Genomic DNA, 18,495 nt, shown 5'->3' with positions numbered 1-18,495 from the left:
TCAGCTTTCATTTTCCATCCTAGACATCTTAGCTTAATGTTACGCAACATGTATCGACTCCACTCAGTTCTCATTTCCCTTAGAAAACTCCTGTCTTAGCAGATTCCTCTTTCAGAGATCTCTGTGCTCATCATCACAACTGCTGTCAATTATTTTATTGAGCAATGAAGGCTGATTGAAATACGCTCTGCTTAAAGGAAATTTCACTCCCATGTGGGAAATCATTGCCAAGTCCAAAAGGAGTCTTAGATGAATTCCCTTGTGTTTCTTTTTTTTTTTTCAGTTTGTGGCTTGACAATTTAAACTGCGGTTTAACCAGAAGATGACATAGTGACTTCTTTTTTGTCTCACCAAATTAATCCAATCTGAATTTTAATCAGCAGGGATGAAAAATCTGAAAAGAGGCTGTGAAGGAGCACGTTGTGCCAGAAATGTCACACTGCACTCTCTTGACACATTCCTCCCCTCGCTGTGTTATTCTCACATCTCTGCTGAGAGGCCCAACACGCTGCTTCAAGATGAGCACTAATTTAGCAGATAGTTCTTTAACATTAAAAGACAAAATAAGGTAAACAACCTCTATTAGATCATCTAGGGGTCAACTTTAAGATGACAACATTAAAGAGATACAAACTTCATGAGTCATTGTTATTTTGAAGGGATTTTTATAGCTCTGTCTTTTCCAACAGTTGGCTCTGTTGTACCAAAAGTGATAAGCAGTAAAATCTTCACCCTGGACCAGTAATAAAAGGCAAAGACGGATTTAAGCTGGCGCAGGGATAAAGAGGCCAGGCTGAAAATCACTGCCTAATCTGCTCTGTGCTTTAAGTAAATCCTGAACACAAAATTAAATTTACATTCACCATTATGAGTTTAAGAAAGTCAAATTGAACAAATGAAAACAGATACAGTCTATGTTATTCAAACTACAGAAGGAGAGCTGAACAGGACGTCTCTACTATGACTGCATGAGAAAGACAGCACAGTCATGATGTATGAATCTCATTTTCACATCCATGATGAATGTGTGATTGTCATTCTGTGCTAAACATATCCAACACGTGTAAAACTGTCTCTAATGATTAGTCTCTGGACTGTGCAGTCATATAAGTTACTGCCAACATCACGGCACAGTTCTGACTCTGACACAGGGCTTCACACACCTCAGTGAATGTCAGCCTCAGGATTCTTTCATTAGTGTACATGTCTGTGCCTTTTTTCAGTGCTCCACGGGGTCATGTACAAATTGAGAGGGAATATTTGTTTAACTCACATGTAAGACATGTAACATGAAACATACACTTGCCAAATCTGTGTTGACAATATCTATTTCAGGATTTTTATGCTCAATCAATGCCAAGAGAATTATACAACAATATTCTGTATGAAAACAGTTTTTGAAATTATATTGCTGTAGCTACCTTTGATGGTTCTGGATATTTTAGACCAGTGGTTCTCAACTGGTGGGTAAGGACCCAAAAGTGGGTTGAAAAGAAGTTTTCAGTGGGTCATGAATGTGTGTCTGTGAAAAAATAGTGGTATAAAATCTATATCCTTAGTGTGCATGCATTGATACCTTTTATTTAACACTGTTTTACTGTGAAATTGGGTAAATTTAAATGTTTTATTAGTATTGCAACTCATTTATGTCCTTTTTCTTGCAATGAAAAAACATATTTTTCCATGATAATGAAGTACTCTTTTAAGATCTTTGGAAAATCTAAGATGTGGAAAGGGGGTGTAAAACTTGTCAGTTTTGTCCCATCTGTTTCCTTTCATATATATTTTTTCCAACTAGGCAACAAACTGCAACAGTTAACTAAACATGCGTTGTTGGAAAATCTTTGGAAATTTGGGTCCAAAGATTCTGGGTGGGGGTTTTTCATTCGAGAAACTGGTGGGTCCTGAGGCAACACAAGTTTAGAACCACTGTTTTATACCATTACAGTGTAGGAAATGAAAAACAGTATATACTGATAATGTTGGAATTCTTTTGTGTTACTGTGACAGAGTAGCTTCACATACAGGGTAACTGATCTGTCCAGGATGGCTTTGCTGACAAGATACCAAAGGGCTATCACAATACCAGAATTTGATTTGATGTTGAAAAACAAACAGTGCTGATGCCTGTTTTGGTACCACAGTTACAACCCAAGTCCCAGGCACCACTTTTCTGGTACTTTCTTGTGTTTAGTTGTCACTGCCAAAGTTGCAAACAGACTCCTGCACTCTGTGTGGATTTCATTCTTCTGTTGGTGACATTTTGGTACCAGAAGTTGCCAGATTATCTGTGCGAGTGACAAATTTCTCAGTGTTAGTTTAATTTTGAAACATCAGGTATCAAAGTATGGTAGCATTTTGAAGACATTAAAAAAGATGACGCTGAAGTTAATAACTGCAGGTCACATTACAGAAACAGTGATTTTGAAGTGTCACTAACACCTCGTCTACATACCAAACTTGGGAGTTTTGTTTGGATTATTTAAGAGTAATGCTTTTTCTTTTGTTATCTATCCATCCATCCATTATCTACACCAATGGTTTTCATACTTTATTTGCCCAAGGCAGACTTAAGATCAAGCCAAAATCTCAAGGCATTCATATTGATGCCAAATATTAATAGCATGAGTTAAGTTTAGTTGTTGTATAGTTGTAGTGATAACATATGATTGTAAAAATTCCCAGGGCAACCAGTATGCCTTGCCACACGATTTAGAACCACTGATCTACACAGTTTATCCTGCTCAATACAGGATATCCCAGGCAATTTAGAGTAGAACCTTCTTGCTGTGAAGCAACAGAGCTAACCCATGTGCCGCAACATGTAGCCACTTTTTTATCTTTTGGTTGAATGAAGAAAATACATTTTAAGTCTTTGTTATGATTGAACCAGTTTATTTAAGGATGCACTCACACTAGGCCGTCTGTACTGTGCCTGGGCCCGTTTCAGCCTAAAAACCGGTATGTTTGGCCAGTGTGAGTGCAATTGTTCCGTGCTTCGGCGCGGCACGCTTCGCAGCCCCGTCACAGAGGTGGGCCTAGGCATGGCACGGATGCAAATGAAGGAGCACAAGCGCGGAATGTGACGTAGCGTGAAGTAACAACAAGAGGACCCGCCTCAGAGAGCCCACCGGGCAGCAGCTGCATGCTTGAGACAGGAGGATCCCAGTCCAGTCCACATTTCTGACCAGTTTCTGGCAAAGTCAGGCTTTAATGACTGTAAGAGGATTTTTGGTTTGTAAAATAAAGCTTCTTCCCTTGTTTTAGTCACAAAAAGCAGCTCACAGGATAACAAACACCTTTCATCCTCCGTGCGTAAAGGAGAGTGCCAAATACATGTGTGCCGGGGTTAATCACACGGCTAATTTAACCTCTCTTATTGAAAAATTATAATGCCAAACTATCATCCACTGAAATAACTTACCTCTTATTCTATTTCATGTCACGAAGAAGTGAGAGTGGGATCTTGATCGCTGGCATTTGAACAGAGCATCATTTATTAATCCTAAAGCGTTTTCACCCCTAGGTCTCATCAGATAGTTAAAATTGCTCTTGTCATGGTAAAAAAACTTTTAACTGAACATTTAATCCTGCTCTGGACACATGAGAGCTTGTTTGGTGCATCCAGGATTAGCTGAGAAAAGGCACAGTTCGTGGCACATAAAGGAATGCCAAGGGGATTCAGATAGTATAAGGACACACAGAGGAATGACTGTAGGGGCTCATACGAGTTAAAAGGTCCAAGTTTCATCCAGCAGAAGTGCTTGGAACTCTGATCAGGCTCCAGATTATATGCTGCTAGCGATAACTCTCCGCTATGAACCGCTTTTTCTCTCTCTCTCCTCACTGTGCTCTGTGTAGTTAATGTAGCTGATGGTCAGGGGAAATGATTCTGGTGTCGGATCAGATATCGTATAAATCTGTAACTATTTTGCAGCCTAGAAAACAACACTTATGCATACTGAGTCATCAATGGTGGATGCTTCGTGTAATGACGTTGGCGCGTGACGTATCCGTGCCCAGGCCTGGATGTGTTGAGCAATGTGAGTGTGGGCCAAAGGGGGGACAGGGGAGGGGGTCAAATGGGCTTCAGCACGGTTAGAATACGGCACGGTACGGATGGCCTAGTGTGAGGACACCCTAACATGACTTGTCCAATTATATGTATAATATAATCTACTGCAACTTAACATTGGCTTGTGTAGGTTTCCAAAATGCAAATACACAAAAAGAAGATGCTAGAAAAAATGAGTCTTTAAGATAAACTATTAATAATTGATATTTTGGTAATAAAAATCTGCATAAATCAGCTGTAAATATTGACCATAAAAGCAAACAACTGAATGGGGTTGAAATATAGTCAGCCTTTGTAAAATAAGCCCTCATGCAGCTAGACCCTGAATTTATCCAAATACACTTACCTCAAAACACTTATCTTTCCTCTGTTTTTTAGTGTGAATTGTGGGAAATTATGTCATCCATCCTTTAGCAGGTAAACACTATGAGGTGAGATGGACTACTGTGTGTTTTCCCATTCTGTTTTTTTTTTTTTTTTTTTATATGTAAAACACATGAGCGTGTGTCCATCCCTAACCCTTGTTGTTGTTGCACACTAACCACTGACTGCTGGTTGTTGGAATGATGTTTTGTCTGAAGACCTGTTATTGTATTTGCATTCCAAAGTCCTGTAAGGTGCACGTTCCTGTCAGAACCATTTGTTCTGTTCACATTTAACAGTGCTAAGAACAGGAACAGAAGGGTCATTACTCTTTACCTCAGCTGTAGGAGCTGCACATCAGTAAAAATCACTGTTTGGTTTAATCTGTTATATCTCTTCAATTAGTTTCAGTTTATTGTAAAGTTTGCAGATTTTCCTGGAAGCACTGAAACTGTACTCTTGTTATGTTGCAACATCTTAGCACAGGGCTTCTTATTATTCATCCAAAGGCATAAGAAGTATGATCAGAGGTCACTCAAAGACGCAAGGCTCTGAAACTGAATGCACAAAATCCCCTTTGTGTTCCTTCCTTTATGGATGTATTTGCTTGATAAGCAAATATAAGAGTCCTAACACAAATACATTAAAGAATCAGCATCATTAGGATCTGACATACTTATTTGGTATCAAAATGGGGCCAATACTTTTTGAAACATTACCATATTCCAGATTATGATCAGAAAAGGACGTAAAATACAAGATTAAGTTATATATTAGGTAGATAACTTATGTAGGTGCAGGGTAATTAAAAGCAGCTTTTTCTCCTTTATTAAAGGACACTTGAAAGTTTATCTACCATTAACAAATATAGGACAGCTGTGTATGTTTTCTATGCTGAAGTAGGAAACGCCATATTCCATCTCAATTTCCATGCCTTATTTTAATCCTAAACGTTAAAAAATAATAGGATTTACTAAGTGTTGCTTTTTTCAAGATCATCCCACTTTAATAGGTTATAGCAGCATGAGTGAAAGTGGTTTGTTTATTGTGTTCTGTAAATCATGAATTTATCACCCAGCTTGGTGATATGCTGCATCTATAAACCCCAGCCTTGTAAATACACTGTCTTGCACTGTCCATGCTTGCCTTTTCTTCTCCTCTTTTGTTCATTAAAAAAAAAAAAAGATCCAGTTCAGCACAGAACAAAACAGTTTGAAAGCACCCTTATTTCTTTAGAAATGCTGTGTGGTCATTTTAAAAATGCACCCTCAGCCGCTCAGCTCAGTGTTTCCCCCTCAGTTTGCTGCACTGAGCCTCAGTGGCAGTGTAATCCTTCCTTACTCTTTTTGCACACACAGACCCACACACACACACAGATGCACAAAATCCACGCAGGACGAGGCTAGGATGTTAAGCATAAAAGCCCTAAGGGTATGGTCTTAATATGTGGAGTTAAAGGTCTTTGTTTTATTCTACTGGCCCTAGTAAAACTTTTTTAAGTTACTTACAGCATCATGTAAATGAATGTGATGTTTTAAAGTAGAGATTTCATTCTTTGCAAAGCACAACGTGAAATGCATGTGGAAACATGAACAGATTTGATCATGAAAGTAAGAAAAATATATTTTAAGGTGATTTTTACATGGGGAATTCAGTGAATATGAACTGACATAGCACTTGTATAATATTAAGAGTTGTACTTTCATATCAGGGTGACGAAACTGTGTGTTAATACCTGGATCTCACTACATGGTGTTGGCATGTTTCTCAGTATATTCTTTATGGTGCAGCGGCCTCCTCCATCAGACCAAAGGCATGCAGGTTATGTGGGATCAAATGAGCACAATAAATTATCCCCGAGAGAGAGATTGTGCTTGTCTGCCTGTGGACATCCAACCCATCCATGGTGTTCCCTGCAGGTGGATACCTGTATTTAAAAGTATGCATGGTAAATCTGAGCTTATTACTTTGATTTCTCAGCTTTTGAGGTTAAGAAAGGGAGGTTTTTTTAAATTGTGTGTGTGTGTGTGTGTGTGTGTGTGTGTGTGTGTAGTTTTTTTTTTGGTTGGGTTGGTAAACCCTGTAATGCGCCTCTGAGTTTTTTGCTTAAGATTTACTGACATGTTGACATGAAACTATGGCGAATAGAAGACTGGTTGTTGTATGGGTTTGGTATTTTGCTTCGACCTCTGCTTAGTCTGCACATTACAGTCAGATCCACTTTGGGATGGTGCCGTCTGGGAATTGGCATCAACCATAAGTCTGAGAACAGACTGATACCTAAAACAACACACTGTGGACATAAAATGAAACGCCTACCTAAGGTCTAGTTCTGTATAGTTTCATTTGCCAGTATACATGTGAACCATTTGTTGTAGTCTACTGTTTGTGTATGCATACTCTGTAATTATTGCAGTTCTATATGTGGTACTGGTTTCAATCTCTTCTATATATTTTGATAAAACTTCCTCAATGTTGGCAGGCTTGTTGACACGCAGCTGCATGAAGCTGCCAGGATGTCCCACACATCGGTAGAGTACACCAAAGTAATAATGTTCCTGGTTCTTGGTCTGTGGCTTTTTGTCATAGCAAGGAGAAAAGAAAAGTTTTGTTCCAGAGAAGACTGAAAGCCGCGAGAAAAAATATTGTCGAGAAGTACAGAAGGGTTTGGGAAGTATTACAGCAGCATGAAGCCACTGATGAGAGGGATTTGATTCCTGTTTAAGACATCCTACTGACGACTCTAAAAAGTGACAAGACTCTGACCACTTAGTGGTCGGCTGTGTCCATCAATTATTCAATCAGTCTTTATTCGTTTAGTGCCAATTTATTACCAAAGTTATCTCAATACACCTTACAAAGAGTGCAGGTCGAGGCTGTTCTCTGTTACATTATTTATAGGGCTGTAACAGTATCAAAATGTCATGGTACGATAATACCTCGGTAACAAGGCCACGGTATGATATTTATTGCACTGTCAAAAAAACCCCAAAACAAAATGACAAAGAAGACTTGGAACAAAAAGTGATGTCAGCATTAAACAACAGTTGCACTTTGAATATTCCATCCATCATCCATCCATTTTCTTCCGCTTATCTGAGGTCTGGTAATAATAATAATACTAATAACTTTATTTTTATAGCACTTTTAAAAACAAGGGTTTACAAAGTGCTTTGACGTGCAGAAAAAAAGCAGCAGAACCCAACAAGAGATAATGACAGCAAAACATTAACACAAGAGAACACTCAAGGTAAGAGAACCTAAACAAGATCAAACCCCAGGCTACATGTTCAACCCAAACAACATTATTACTGAGGCAACACGAGACATTATTAGAACTAAAAATCCAAAGATATCATATGAGTTTTGATATCCCATGACATCACTAGAACTGAGAAACATAAGATGTCATTAGAACAAGACATCCTGAGATATCACAAGAACTAGGAAATCACAAGACATCTTAAGAACCCACGAGTACCCAGCCAACCTCAGAAACTCAACCACAAAAACCTGCGACCAAGGGGACTGAAGTTTTAAAAGGCAAGTAAAAGAGAAGCAATAAGAACTAAAAACATTTAGAGAAGTAAAATTGTAAAGGAAAAATAAATGTAAGAAAAGTCTGAGGAAGGGAATGTTAAAATGATAAAAGCATCAAGAGGGTGAAAGCAAAAACCACTAAGAGCAGCCTAAATAAAAACTCAAGATCATGGATATAGGAAATCAAAACAATAAGTGGAGTAAGAGATATTAAAACATGAATAAGAATAATAAAAGTTATTAAAACAAGTTAAAAATCAGAAGTGGTAATGAAATATTAGTAATAATCAACTCAACTGGCTCTGTTCGACACAAAGGAGCAGCAGCTCTTCATCCTATCTCTAAGGCAGAGCCCAGCCAACCTCCTGAGGAATCTCATTTCAATTGCTTGAACCCGCGATATTTAGGTCAGAACCCAGAGTTCAAGACGATAGATGAGGGTTGGGACAAAGATCGACTGGTAAATTGAGAGTTTTGCCTTCCGGCTCAGCAACCTATTCACCATGATGGTGCAATACAATGTCTTAAATACCGCAGATGCTGCACCAATCCACCTGTCGATCTCGTGGGCCTTTCTACCCTCACTCGTGAACAAGACCCCAAGGTACTTGAACTCCTTTACCTGGGGCAAAGACACTCCCCACCCGGAGGGAGCAACCCACTGTTGAATATTACAATATGTGCAAAAAAAATGCCGTAGGTGTGCATAAGGCTTAAAAATGTGTATCATGCTCCAGCGTGTTTACTGACCTTCTAAAACCTTTGTTGTCCACCACTGAAAACAGCTGAAGGTCTTTGACCATATATTCACTGATACATCTTATGATCTGCTGAGTCCTGATGTTGTGGGGAATTGGGATTTTGAACGCTTCCTTAAGAGTCTTTTGGCCTGGGTGGAGTCTGCTCCTCATATCCTTGCCAGTCTTTCTGAGGTGATGATTTACCAAGTGGCTCCTTATGTTACACGTACTCTCCATCAAGTGTGCCACCTCAGTCTGGCGGTGTCTGCATGTTGATTCTTGTTTGTCCGTCACCTTTTTCCTTTCTCATTTCTTGACACCAGGAAATCAAAATACTGCCATAAATGTCTTATTTCATCCATTATGAAATATTTTTGATGACCATTTTCAGCCAGAAGATGTAGCGGCTTAAGCTGACACAGCATCTTTCTGTCATTGTTTGTATTTTCCTGCAGTCAGAGGCCAGCTCAGACACTTAGCAGCTAATTTGACACAGTCATTACTTTCAATTTAGCTGCACACAGATCGATTGTTAGTCCAACACTAATTACCAACAGAGCCAAACACACACACGCTGCAGTCTAGAGCCTGGAAATAAACTACAGGCCACCCTGAGTATCAAATAGTGACTTCACTGTTAAAGCAGCCATTCATCTTCTCCCAGGTTGACGCTCCATTGATCCTGATTCACTAATTATTCCTTCTGCCTTAGATGGAGCTCAAACTCTTCAGAGCACCATTTCCGGTGATAGCAAGAAGACAGGGAATCATAGAAGTTACTCATCACTCTACAAGCTCCTATTTTTAAACAGCGAGTTGAGAAACTTTGTGTCTTTCGGCTCGAGAGAACAGTAGTCGCCCACATGTCCATCACTGTTTCCAGGGATGTGACGCATTTACGCAGAATCCCCTTTCATATCCAGACACTTAAGACTGCCAGTGAACAATGATATAAGAATTCTCTTTCCTGGAAGAAATGCTCCCACTGATCTCACAGTCATAAGATCTCAACTACATGACAAAAGACGCCGCTACTTCTTGCAGTGAAGCCCTAGCTTGTAAGAATCCTGTCTTCTAATAGCAGGTCACTGTGTGTGATCATCATTGTTTTGTCTTGTCATTTTCTGAAGAGTCTGCAGGTAATATCAGACCTGCTGCACGGGAATGAACAGAACATCCTGTGTTTTTTTGCCTGCTGTCGTGCGCCGAGCTGATGTTATCCCTTCTGATCCCTTTTTGTGTTCGTGCACTTCCAGTTTAACAGCATGCAGTCTGGATTGTGAAACCCTCACAAGATTGATCCTCAGTTTCATTTTGCTGGGTTTTGTTTCGTCTAGCTGGCCCAAATGGATTAAAAGTACATAGATCATGAATGGATTGGTTGTAGAGTAAAAAAATGCTTTATTTAAAGCTGAAAAGCACTAAATTATCTGTGATCTATAAATGCTGATATCATTGATCAAATTGTCATGTTGAATGGGGGAGTTAGCAGTGCAGTGTTGGCAGCATCTGTCCTTATTCAGTGACCTGAAACCATTATATCAGAGAGATAACACTGTTTTTACACTGCTGCAGTATTCCTGCTCTACTCTGGTTCTCCTGCCCTGCTCCCTGTAGACCGCAGCTTTGTTCTCCTGCTAAAGAATGTAGGACATTTTCACGGGCCGCAGACAACTTACTTAACAAGGTGTTCTGTCCTATGGCCGATGCATTGAACTTGCTATACTTTTAATTTGTACTCCAAAACATTTTAAAGTCATTCTGACCTGATTCACTGCTGCATTTCAACCTGTCAGGCAGACCATGTGAAGCTGTTAGAGAATGGGGAAAGTTTCTACAGTGACAGGGTGGGAGTACTTGGCGTGATTCATAGTCCCATGTTGATATCTCATTATATAAAGCTTTGAACTTCAGAGGAATGATGGTAGAACAGACAATGAAGTCTGCTTACTCCTTTCTTTCTTGTATTGAGGTCATTGGACATAGATCAGCAGTCTTTCTTTCTGACTGATGTTTTTCCTGTATGCGCTTGGCATACTTTTTGTCTTTCTCCAGATCTGCCCCAAAAGTGTCGGCGAATGAGAAAAAGGAACGGCCGCTTAGCACCATGAGTGAGGCCTCCAACTACACAGGCGGCTCGGACTATGCCACCAACCCCAACAGCCCAGCAGGACGAGTGAGTGACACAGATGGAGACAGGATTAACACGCATGTCAGTGAAGTTTGGAACATTTTGACAAATCCATGGATCATATTTTGATGCCTTTAAACGTTTGAAAAAAGTGAAGAAAAGCTGTTATTTGTGGATTGAGCTCAGTTTGCTTTTTTCCTCCTTCTAGCCCTCGAGACCCTCTAAAAAAGTTCATAACTTTGGGAAAAGATCCAACTCCATCAGGAGGAATCCCGGCGCCCCGGTTATCAAGAGAAACTGGCTTTATAAACAGGTGAGGAAGATTAAATCACTTCAAATAAAACTGGAGAATTAGTCTAATCATTTAATGCTCAGCAGAAATGGTATCTTGACATCATTTTGGAGGATGTAATGTTGTTTTCACATGTACATAAACTCCTGAATTTCTCCTATTTTGGGGTTGATCAGCATGCATAATGAAAACAGCTACAATTTCCAACCCAACTTCATCACAGAGTGTTTCCTATTAGCACCCTATTAAAATTTCTCTATGAAATATTTATAGGGGTGAGCTAATGTGTGAGCTCAGCAGGCAATATTTTGGAAAATTTACTGTGAGCAAGTAGGCAAGGGTGATGACAACTGGTGCTGTCAACACGCACATAATGTAGCTTCTTTATCAATCAATCTTTGTTTTTATAGTGCCATTTTACAACCATGGTTATTTCTAGACGCTTTACAGAGAAGGCGGATCTAGACCGTACTCTCTGTTGTGGTCTATTATAATAAAGACCAGCATTAATCACCATTAGCACAGCATTAGCAATTTTTAGCCCAGCTACAGTGGTGACAAAAACCTTCTTGAGGGGCAGGGATATCAAACAGACCAGACTTGTGTTGAAAGCCCTCTGCCAAGGCTACACTGGAGTGGGGAAGGGCTAGTACGTGGGAGGAGGGGGTGGGAGAAAGCAGGAAGAGGAGCGGGACTAGAGAAACAACAAAACAATAAATTAAATACAAATTAATGGCAGTTGAGGCCATACACTTCTCTCCCATTCAGTAGGAAATTGCTGTATCGTTATTAATAATGTTAGCAATATGTGGAAAAATTAGCAGTAACGGCCATGATTGATTGAAAACAGTATAATGCAATATTAGCATTAGCAGCTATGATGATAATGAAATAGAGAGAACTATATTACTAATTATAAAGTAGTATTTCTCTTAGATTCAAATGAACTGTTCTAGTGATGACAATAGAAGATTTCCATAAATACAGAACAATCCCTTTTATTTAGGGATGCACCAATCCACTTTTTTTCAATTCCGATCCGATTTCGATAAATATGTGCAGATACCGATACTGATACATAAATATATATATACACATATATATAGACACACACATATATATATATATATATATATATGTGTGTGTGTGTGTGTGTGTGTGTGTGTGTGTATGTGTGGGGGTGTGTGTGTGTGTGTATACAGAGAGAGAGAGAGATAGGTGTATATTAACAATTATTATTGTTGTTGGTATAATGTGTGAGGTTACATGCGGCTGTAGTAAACCACCCAGCTCCTCTTATTAAAAAGCAAAAAAAAATACAAAAATGAATTGAATTTAAATGTATTAAAAACAAATTTATTTGAACTACTATTAAAAAATAAATATCAGCATTATCCAAAAAACAACAACTGAGTATAAGAATGGAAGTGGAAGTGGAAATCACAGCTTCATTCTAGAGTATAAATCCCTGTCTATAGTGCTCTTTAATGAACCCCCCGCCAATAGAGACTGCAGTAGCTTCAGTTAATGGCCGCAGCCTTTCTCTCTGACCCTTCACCGGATATAAACAATGAGAAGGACAGCGGTGGCTAACGGCTAACGGCTAACCTGTTAGCGTATAGTAGGAAGACCGCGGTATGACAGTTTTCCAAAGTAGTAAATGGAAATAAAGTGGTATGTGGGCTGTTGAGGGTTAAGCTCACGTAATGAAAGTGAAAGTGAAACGAGGCCAAATATCAAAGCACGATATTAATCTGCAAAGAGGAACGAAGGCAGGCGACGCTAGCTTTCAATGCTAGCGCCGCTGTTATCAGGCTAACGTCACACCCACTCTTCTTTGTGTTCTCTCATCTTTAGACTAGTTTTGATCCTTCTAAATATATTTACATTTACATTAATCTACTAGGTAATTATACCGCTAAGAACATCCCGAACTAGTACTAGCTCAGTTACACACAGACTGTCTTGTGTTAAACTGCGGTGCGTTCATGGTCTACCGCAAACTGTAGGATGGATTTGGATCGGTCACTTGGATCTGTGCCGTCAGTCAGATATCTGATCTATTAATTACATCCATATTGGACCTGACACCGATATTGGATCAGATTGCTCCCATCCCAACTTTTATTGCTTACAAGTAGAGGATTTTCTCATCCTCCACTTTATTGATACTGTGAATATGTCCATGTATACACATAAAACAGTGACATAAGCTGTCATTACGGTCTGTTCCTTTGCTTTTATTCCTCATGTCCTGCCTCCTAAGATTGTATCCCTCCTGATGAAAGGTGCATACTGTATGAGAACAGGCAAATCTGGACAATTTCAGTTGCTGCCAGCTTCAGATTTTAGAAATTTTCAGGAGTGCATATGTGGATAAAGACTTGAATTAGGCTAAGTGTCCCAACGACCATAATTTTATTCTAATTTGGTAGTCACATTCATGCCAACCTAAAGTTGAATTGCTTTATTTTTGGTATTTCCTCATCTATTCATTTATAACCACAATTTTCTAAACTATTTACCTCTTTTGGCAGCAAATACAAGTGCAACACACGTGAATACCACTCTACTTCTAGTTTCACGCTAATTCACACAATTCACACACTTCACTTAAGTGCTGTTTGCATGAAAACATGATGGTGCAGCATGGCTGATGAGTCACGTTTTTAGCTGTGACATTCAGATTGTAGGGTCAGAATTTGGTGCAAACGACATGAAAGCATTGATCCATCCTGCCTTGTATCAAGGGTTCAGGCTGCTGGTGGTGTAATGTGAAGGGGATATTTTCTTGGCACACTTTGTATCAATTGAGTATCGTTTAAACACTACAGCCTACCTGAGTATTGTTACTGACCATGTCCATCCTTTTATGACCACAGTGTACCCATCCTCTGATGGGCTAATTCTAGCAGGATATTGCACCAGGTCACAAAGCTCAATTAATCTCAAACAGGTTTCTTGAACATGATAATTAGTTGACTGTACTCCAGTGGCCTCCACAGCCACTAGATCTCAATCCAATAAAGCACCTTTCGGTGTGGGGTAACGGGAGATTTGCATCATTGATGTGCAGCAGACAAATCTGCAGCAACTGCGTGAATCTATCGTGTCAATATGGACCAAAGTCTCTCTGGAATATTTCCCACGACTTGTTAAAATACAGTAGTTCTGAAGGTAATTTTTGCAGAAAAGTTAAAAACTCAAGCTGAATTTTCATATAATTTCCTACTTCTTACACATTAAACAAGTTTAGTGTCTGACTCTTCTTTTAAGCTTTGCCACAGCAGTGCTAAGATAGGCACAGAGGAAGCTTTTTTAATGTCTTCCAGGATTTGAGCATTTCTTTGTCCAGTGTTTCTGCTCAGCCAGTCATCCAGAGCCACCAATGTTTAAATACCAATCCCTCATCACAGCTCCCTGGTTACTTACAGGAGGTGAAAAGGAGGCTCTCGAGGCAGCTCTTGGTCAGTCAGGACTCTCTCATGCTTTTTAAGTGGGAGACTCATTTAGTTTTGATTGCAGCCTCCTGTTGCAGCTTTGTGAGCACACGATGGCTTCCTTTGGTACAGCTGCCAGCTGCTATTTCTTTGGGGACCTCAATCAGGGTGACGTAGATCAAGGAAGAGACTCACAAATCTGCTACCCTGAATAAAAGCTGGATTTGCACTTTTATTTTCCTGCCTCATTGAAACCTGGAAGCTATTGAGGTCCTTGGCTGGGGGAAAGCTGCAGCCCTCCAGTTGATCCATTGGGAGCCACAGTGATTGATGTGACGGTTAAAGCCCTCTTTTTTTCCCTTTCTGCCTGAACAGAGCGAGATCCGACAGAACTTTTGATAAAGTTTTTTCATGAGCACTTAGTAAAATTAGTGGTTAAAATCTTAATTGAAAAGTGGGACGGTGGTGAATCAGAGGATGCAGGAATCTGAGTCTTTTTGTTACACTTCTTATGTGCCTCCATTATGAACATGCTGAGCAGCATCTGGTATTGTGACTTTTTGATACTAATGTGTAAAACATGCTGCTTCATGGAATTGAATTTCCATTTAAAGTAAACTGCTGCCCACATGCTGTTTCACCACAATGACACAGTTGCCCAGGTCCCTCCCCCCACTTTTGTCTCCAGGTCCAATCTACGATTAAGGACTCTGCTCAAGTTTTCCAATAAAGTAACCGGGGGGGAGTTAATACCCTTTTCCTCACCCTTCATCCTTCACAAGCAGCAGCCTGAAACCTCCTTTGATCACTGCAGTGCAGTCCTGAAGCACAACTTGAGCAAAGGAGGTTTATTTTTTATTCCACACTGAACAACAGTCTTCCTTTTTAAAGGTGAAAGTTGTTTTTTTTTTTAAATTGAAATGTTAAACCATGGAACCACTTTCTTTATTATCTTTATTTCCAACTTGTAACCACATGTTCCCTTTGATCTAAATAAATTAGACGCCGATGATATGTATAGCTTAAGTGGAGGAAATCGTGCTGTGTAATACAGATGAGCTCAACACATGAATATATCTAAAACATGGCAGTTTGTTCTTGTCACTAGAAAAATAAAGTCTGATTTCAAGAAATATTGTTAATGGACTACTGTATCATATCATACTGTAGTGTATGGTCTGATATGGTAGCATGAAGTGAGGGGCTGTTGTCTCCCGTATAGTATCAGATCATAATGTATCTTATCATATTGTGCAGCATTAAACCATATTATACTGTAATGTACTGTATCATATAGTATGGAATGGTTTGGTATGGCATGGTAGCATAAAATAAGGAATCGTTTTTTGTTAAATTGTATCATATTGAATGGCATCATATCTTACCGCACTTTACTGTGTTGCATCATCAACTACAGAGTGGTATGATACCATAAAGTAAGGCATCATCGTCTCTTGTTTAGTATTGTATGGAGTCGTATCATATCATATGGCATTATACCTTACCATATTTTACTGTTATACAGTATGCTTTGGTTTAGTATAGTACCATGAAAAACAGATCCATTTCCTGTTGTAATGTATTGAACTTTTTATCTTTATTTTATCTTTTTTTTTTATAGTACAGTATGGTACCATGAAGTAAGGCGTTGTCTCCTGTTTAATTTTGTATTATATTTGATCATATCATATTGTAGGGTATTATTTCTTACTTATTCTACTTTTTCGTATCATCTAGTCTGGTGACAGTCTGGTATGGTACCATGAAGTAAGGTGTATTTGTCTCCTTTTGTATCATGTTGTGTCCTCTCCTGTCCTGTTCTATTTTATCGTATCCTTTGTCGATACACTACCTTACTTTAGTGTATCGTATTGTACATTACAGTACGGTACCATGAAATAAGGTGTCATTTTGTGTTGTTTACTATTGTCTCATGTTGTAGCATATTGTGGAGTTCCACATCTTATTATACAGTATATTTTATGTTACCATACTGTGCAATATTGCTCTGTACTTAACCATAATGTAGAGTGTCTTATTTCATGTTGAACTGTTTCATATATTGTGCCATACTGTGATACACAGTACCATTAAATGCTTTGTCATGTCATGTCTTGTTGGCATGTTGTGTGGCAGGGTGCTGGGTTATGTCATGTTGTATGATATGGTGTTACAACACATTGTATCATATTATTCTGCTTTTTAGGGTATTGTTTTTACATTGAATGGTTTAGCAACTTTTTAAATTTTTATTTTATCGTTTTAAAAAGTGATGTCCTGTTCCTAAATTGCCTTTTAATCATTTTGATGTACAGCATAGCATGTTTACTATCTTTCAAACCTTAAATTGCAAATTGAGAGGTAAAACCATTTTATCTATTTTGTGGTCTAACTGTGCTACATTTTTCTGATGTCTTTTCAGGACAGTACAGGGATGAAGCTGTGGAAAAAGAGGTGGTTTGTGCTGTCAGACCTCTGCCTGTTTTACTACAGAGGTGAGTCCTGTCCTCTGAGCTACTGTACCAACAAGTTTTATTGGCACTGCACCGCTTAAAACAATGATAGCTTTCGATTAGCAGGTCAGAGTTGTAACCTTCAAAACCACAAGCTGGCAGCTGTTCATGAATCTGGATCCAAACCCCTGTGCTAAGCAGCCTGTCAGGTCCAACTACAGAGACATGAAGATTAAAACCCCACTCCTGTAGTCTGATTTGCCATCTGAGGGATCATTTTTTCCCCAAGAAAAGCCGCAGCTTTGCTTGGTTTGGTTAAGCATGGTTTGGATGCATTTATATTGTTCAAACAGAAAGCATGACAGAAACCTGGAGCTGTTCTAATGTTAAGCTGAAATTAAGTTTCCATAGATGATGCTACTTTATGCAGTGGTTGCAAACTAGTCTAATACTTGCATCCAGTTGAATGAAACAAAATTTATGAAACTCGGATTTGAACATGCTCTCCTGATTCCACATTAGAGAGACCACTTTATATTAGTGCTTTGAAATGTGTGGTATTATATGGCTCTGTAATTTAGTGAAGACATCCTATAATTACATAACCAGCTAATAAAAATTACACTCTGAATGAAGCGGAAATTTGAATGAATTTGTATTTGATCTTTGATTTAAAAACCCGAGTACCTTAGTCACAATCTCAGTCATCGTTCATAATGATAGACTTTTTATTGGAGACCAGGCTGTTGTGGTAAATCTCTCTTTGCTCTGACTGCTCAGCAGAAGGACATTTGCAAGTGTTATATGTGATCCCTGATGCTGTTCACTAAGCCATTATTGACTGGGTCTCTCAGCTTCCCAGGAACAATGTTCATATTAAATATTGACACAGCTGTGTCGAAGTACTTGAGAGCTTTCCTATAAAAAGCTAAAGTGTTTACTGTGTATGGTAACTGTAGTGTGTCCATGTGAGGCTGCAGCTAAACAGAAAAAGACAGAAGTCTTGTTGGAAAACATCCTAACGTCCCCTGTTCATTCAGTACGGATACACTCATCATTTCTGCTGATCAGGATGACATCTCGTCTGTGTTATTTCTGGTGTCTGCCAGTCCCGTCACCCTCTTTCCACCCACTGACTGACAAAAGCCAGCAGCAGACCCAAACGCTTTATTCAGACAGACACGCAGTGAAATCCAACCATCAGCAGAGAGTGGGCAGGGAGGTCATGAACCATGCTGCCCCTCCTCCAAACTGAGCTGATATCTGCTGCTGTTATCAGGCTATCATTGTGCGCTCACAGTCTCCCACAATGTTAGCTTATGTTCAGACTGTACTGCAATATCCTCTGTGATTGTGTGCATGCTCGAGAGGGATGTGGAGACTTCATGAATAAATAAACGCGAGGCTTGTGGGCTGCAGGTACAGCTGATGCTGGCGAATAGATAAATAAACCAATCCTTC

The 18,495-nt window shown here is 39.3% G+C and overlaps 1 protein-coding gene across 7 annotated transcripts in view; it reads left to right on the top strand.

The window, feature by feature from the left end:
- Window positions 1–18,495, top strand: part of LOC121514781 (pleckstrin homology domain-containing family A member 5-like) — a 135,424-nt gene that overhangs the window by 78,895 nt on the left and 38,034 nt on the right. For 5 of the 7 annotated variants that reach the window (XM_041795091.1, XM_041795095.1, XM_041795090.1 and 2 more), the window contains 3 exons: window positions 10,774–10,930; window positions 11,058–11,162; window positions 17,004–17,076. In XM_041795091.1, the coding sequence (XP_041651025.1) occupies window positions 10,774–10,930; window positions 11,058–11,162; window positions 17,004–17,076 (335 nt within the window). The remainder of the gene's footprint in view (window positions 1–10,773; window positions 10,931–11,057; window positions 11,163–17,003; window positions 17,077–18,495) is intronic. The other 2 variants (XM_041795094.1, XM_041795093.1) reach the window with 1 other exon arrangement.

Source organism: Cheilinus undulatus, linkage group 9 (genome assembly GCF_018320785.1).
Source record: "Cheilinus undulatus linkage group 9, ASM1832078v1, whole genome shotgun sequence".
NCBI lineage: Eukaryota > Metazoa > Chordata > Actinopteri > Labriformes > Labridae > Cheilinus > Cheilinus undulatus.
Note: the sequence above shows the minus strand (reverse complement) of the source record. Positions and strands in the feature narration are given on the sequence as shown.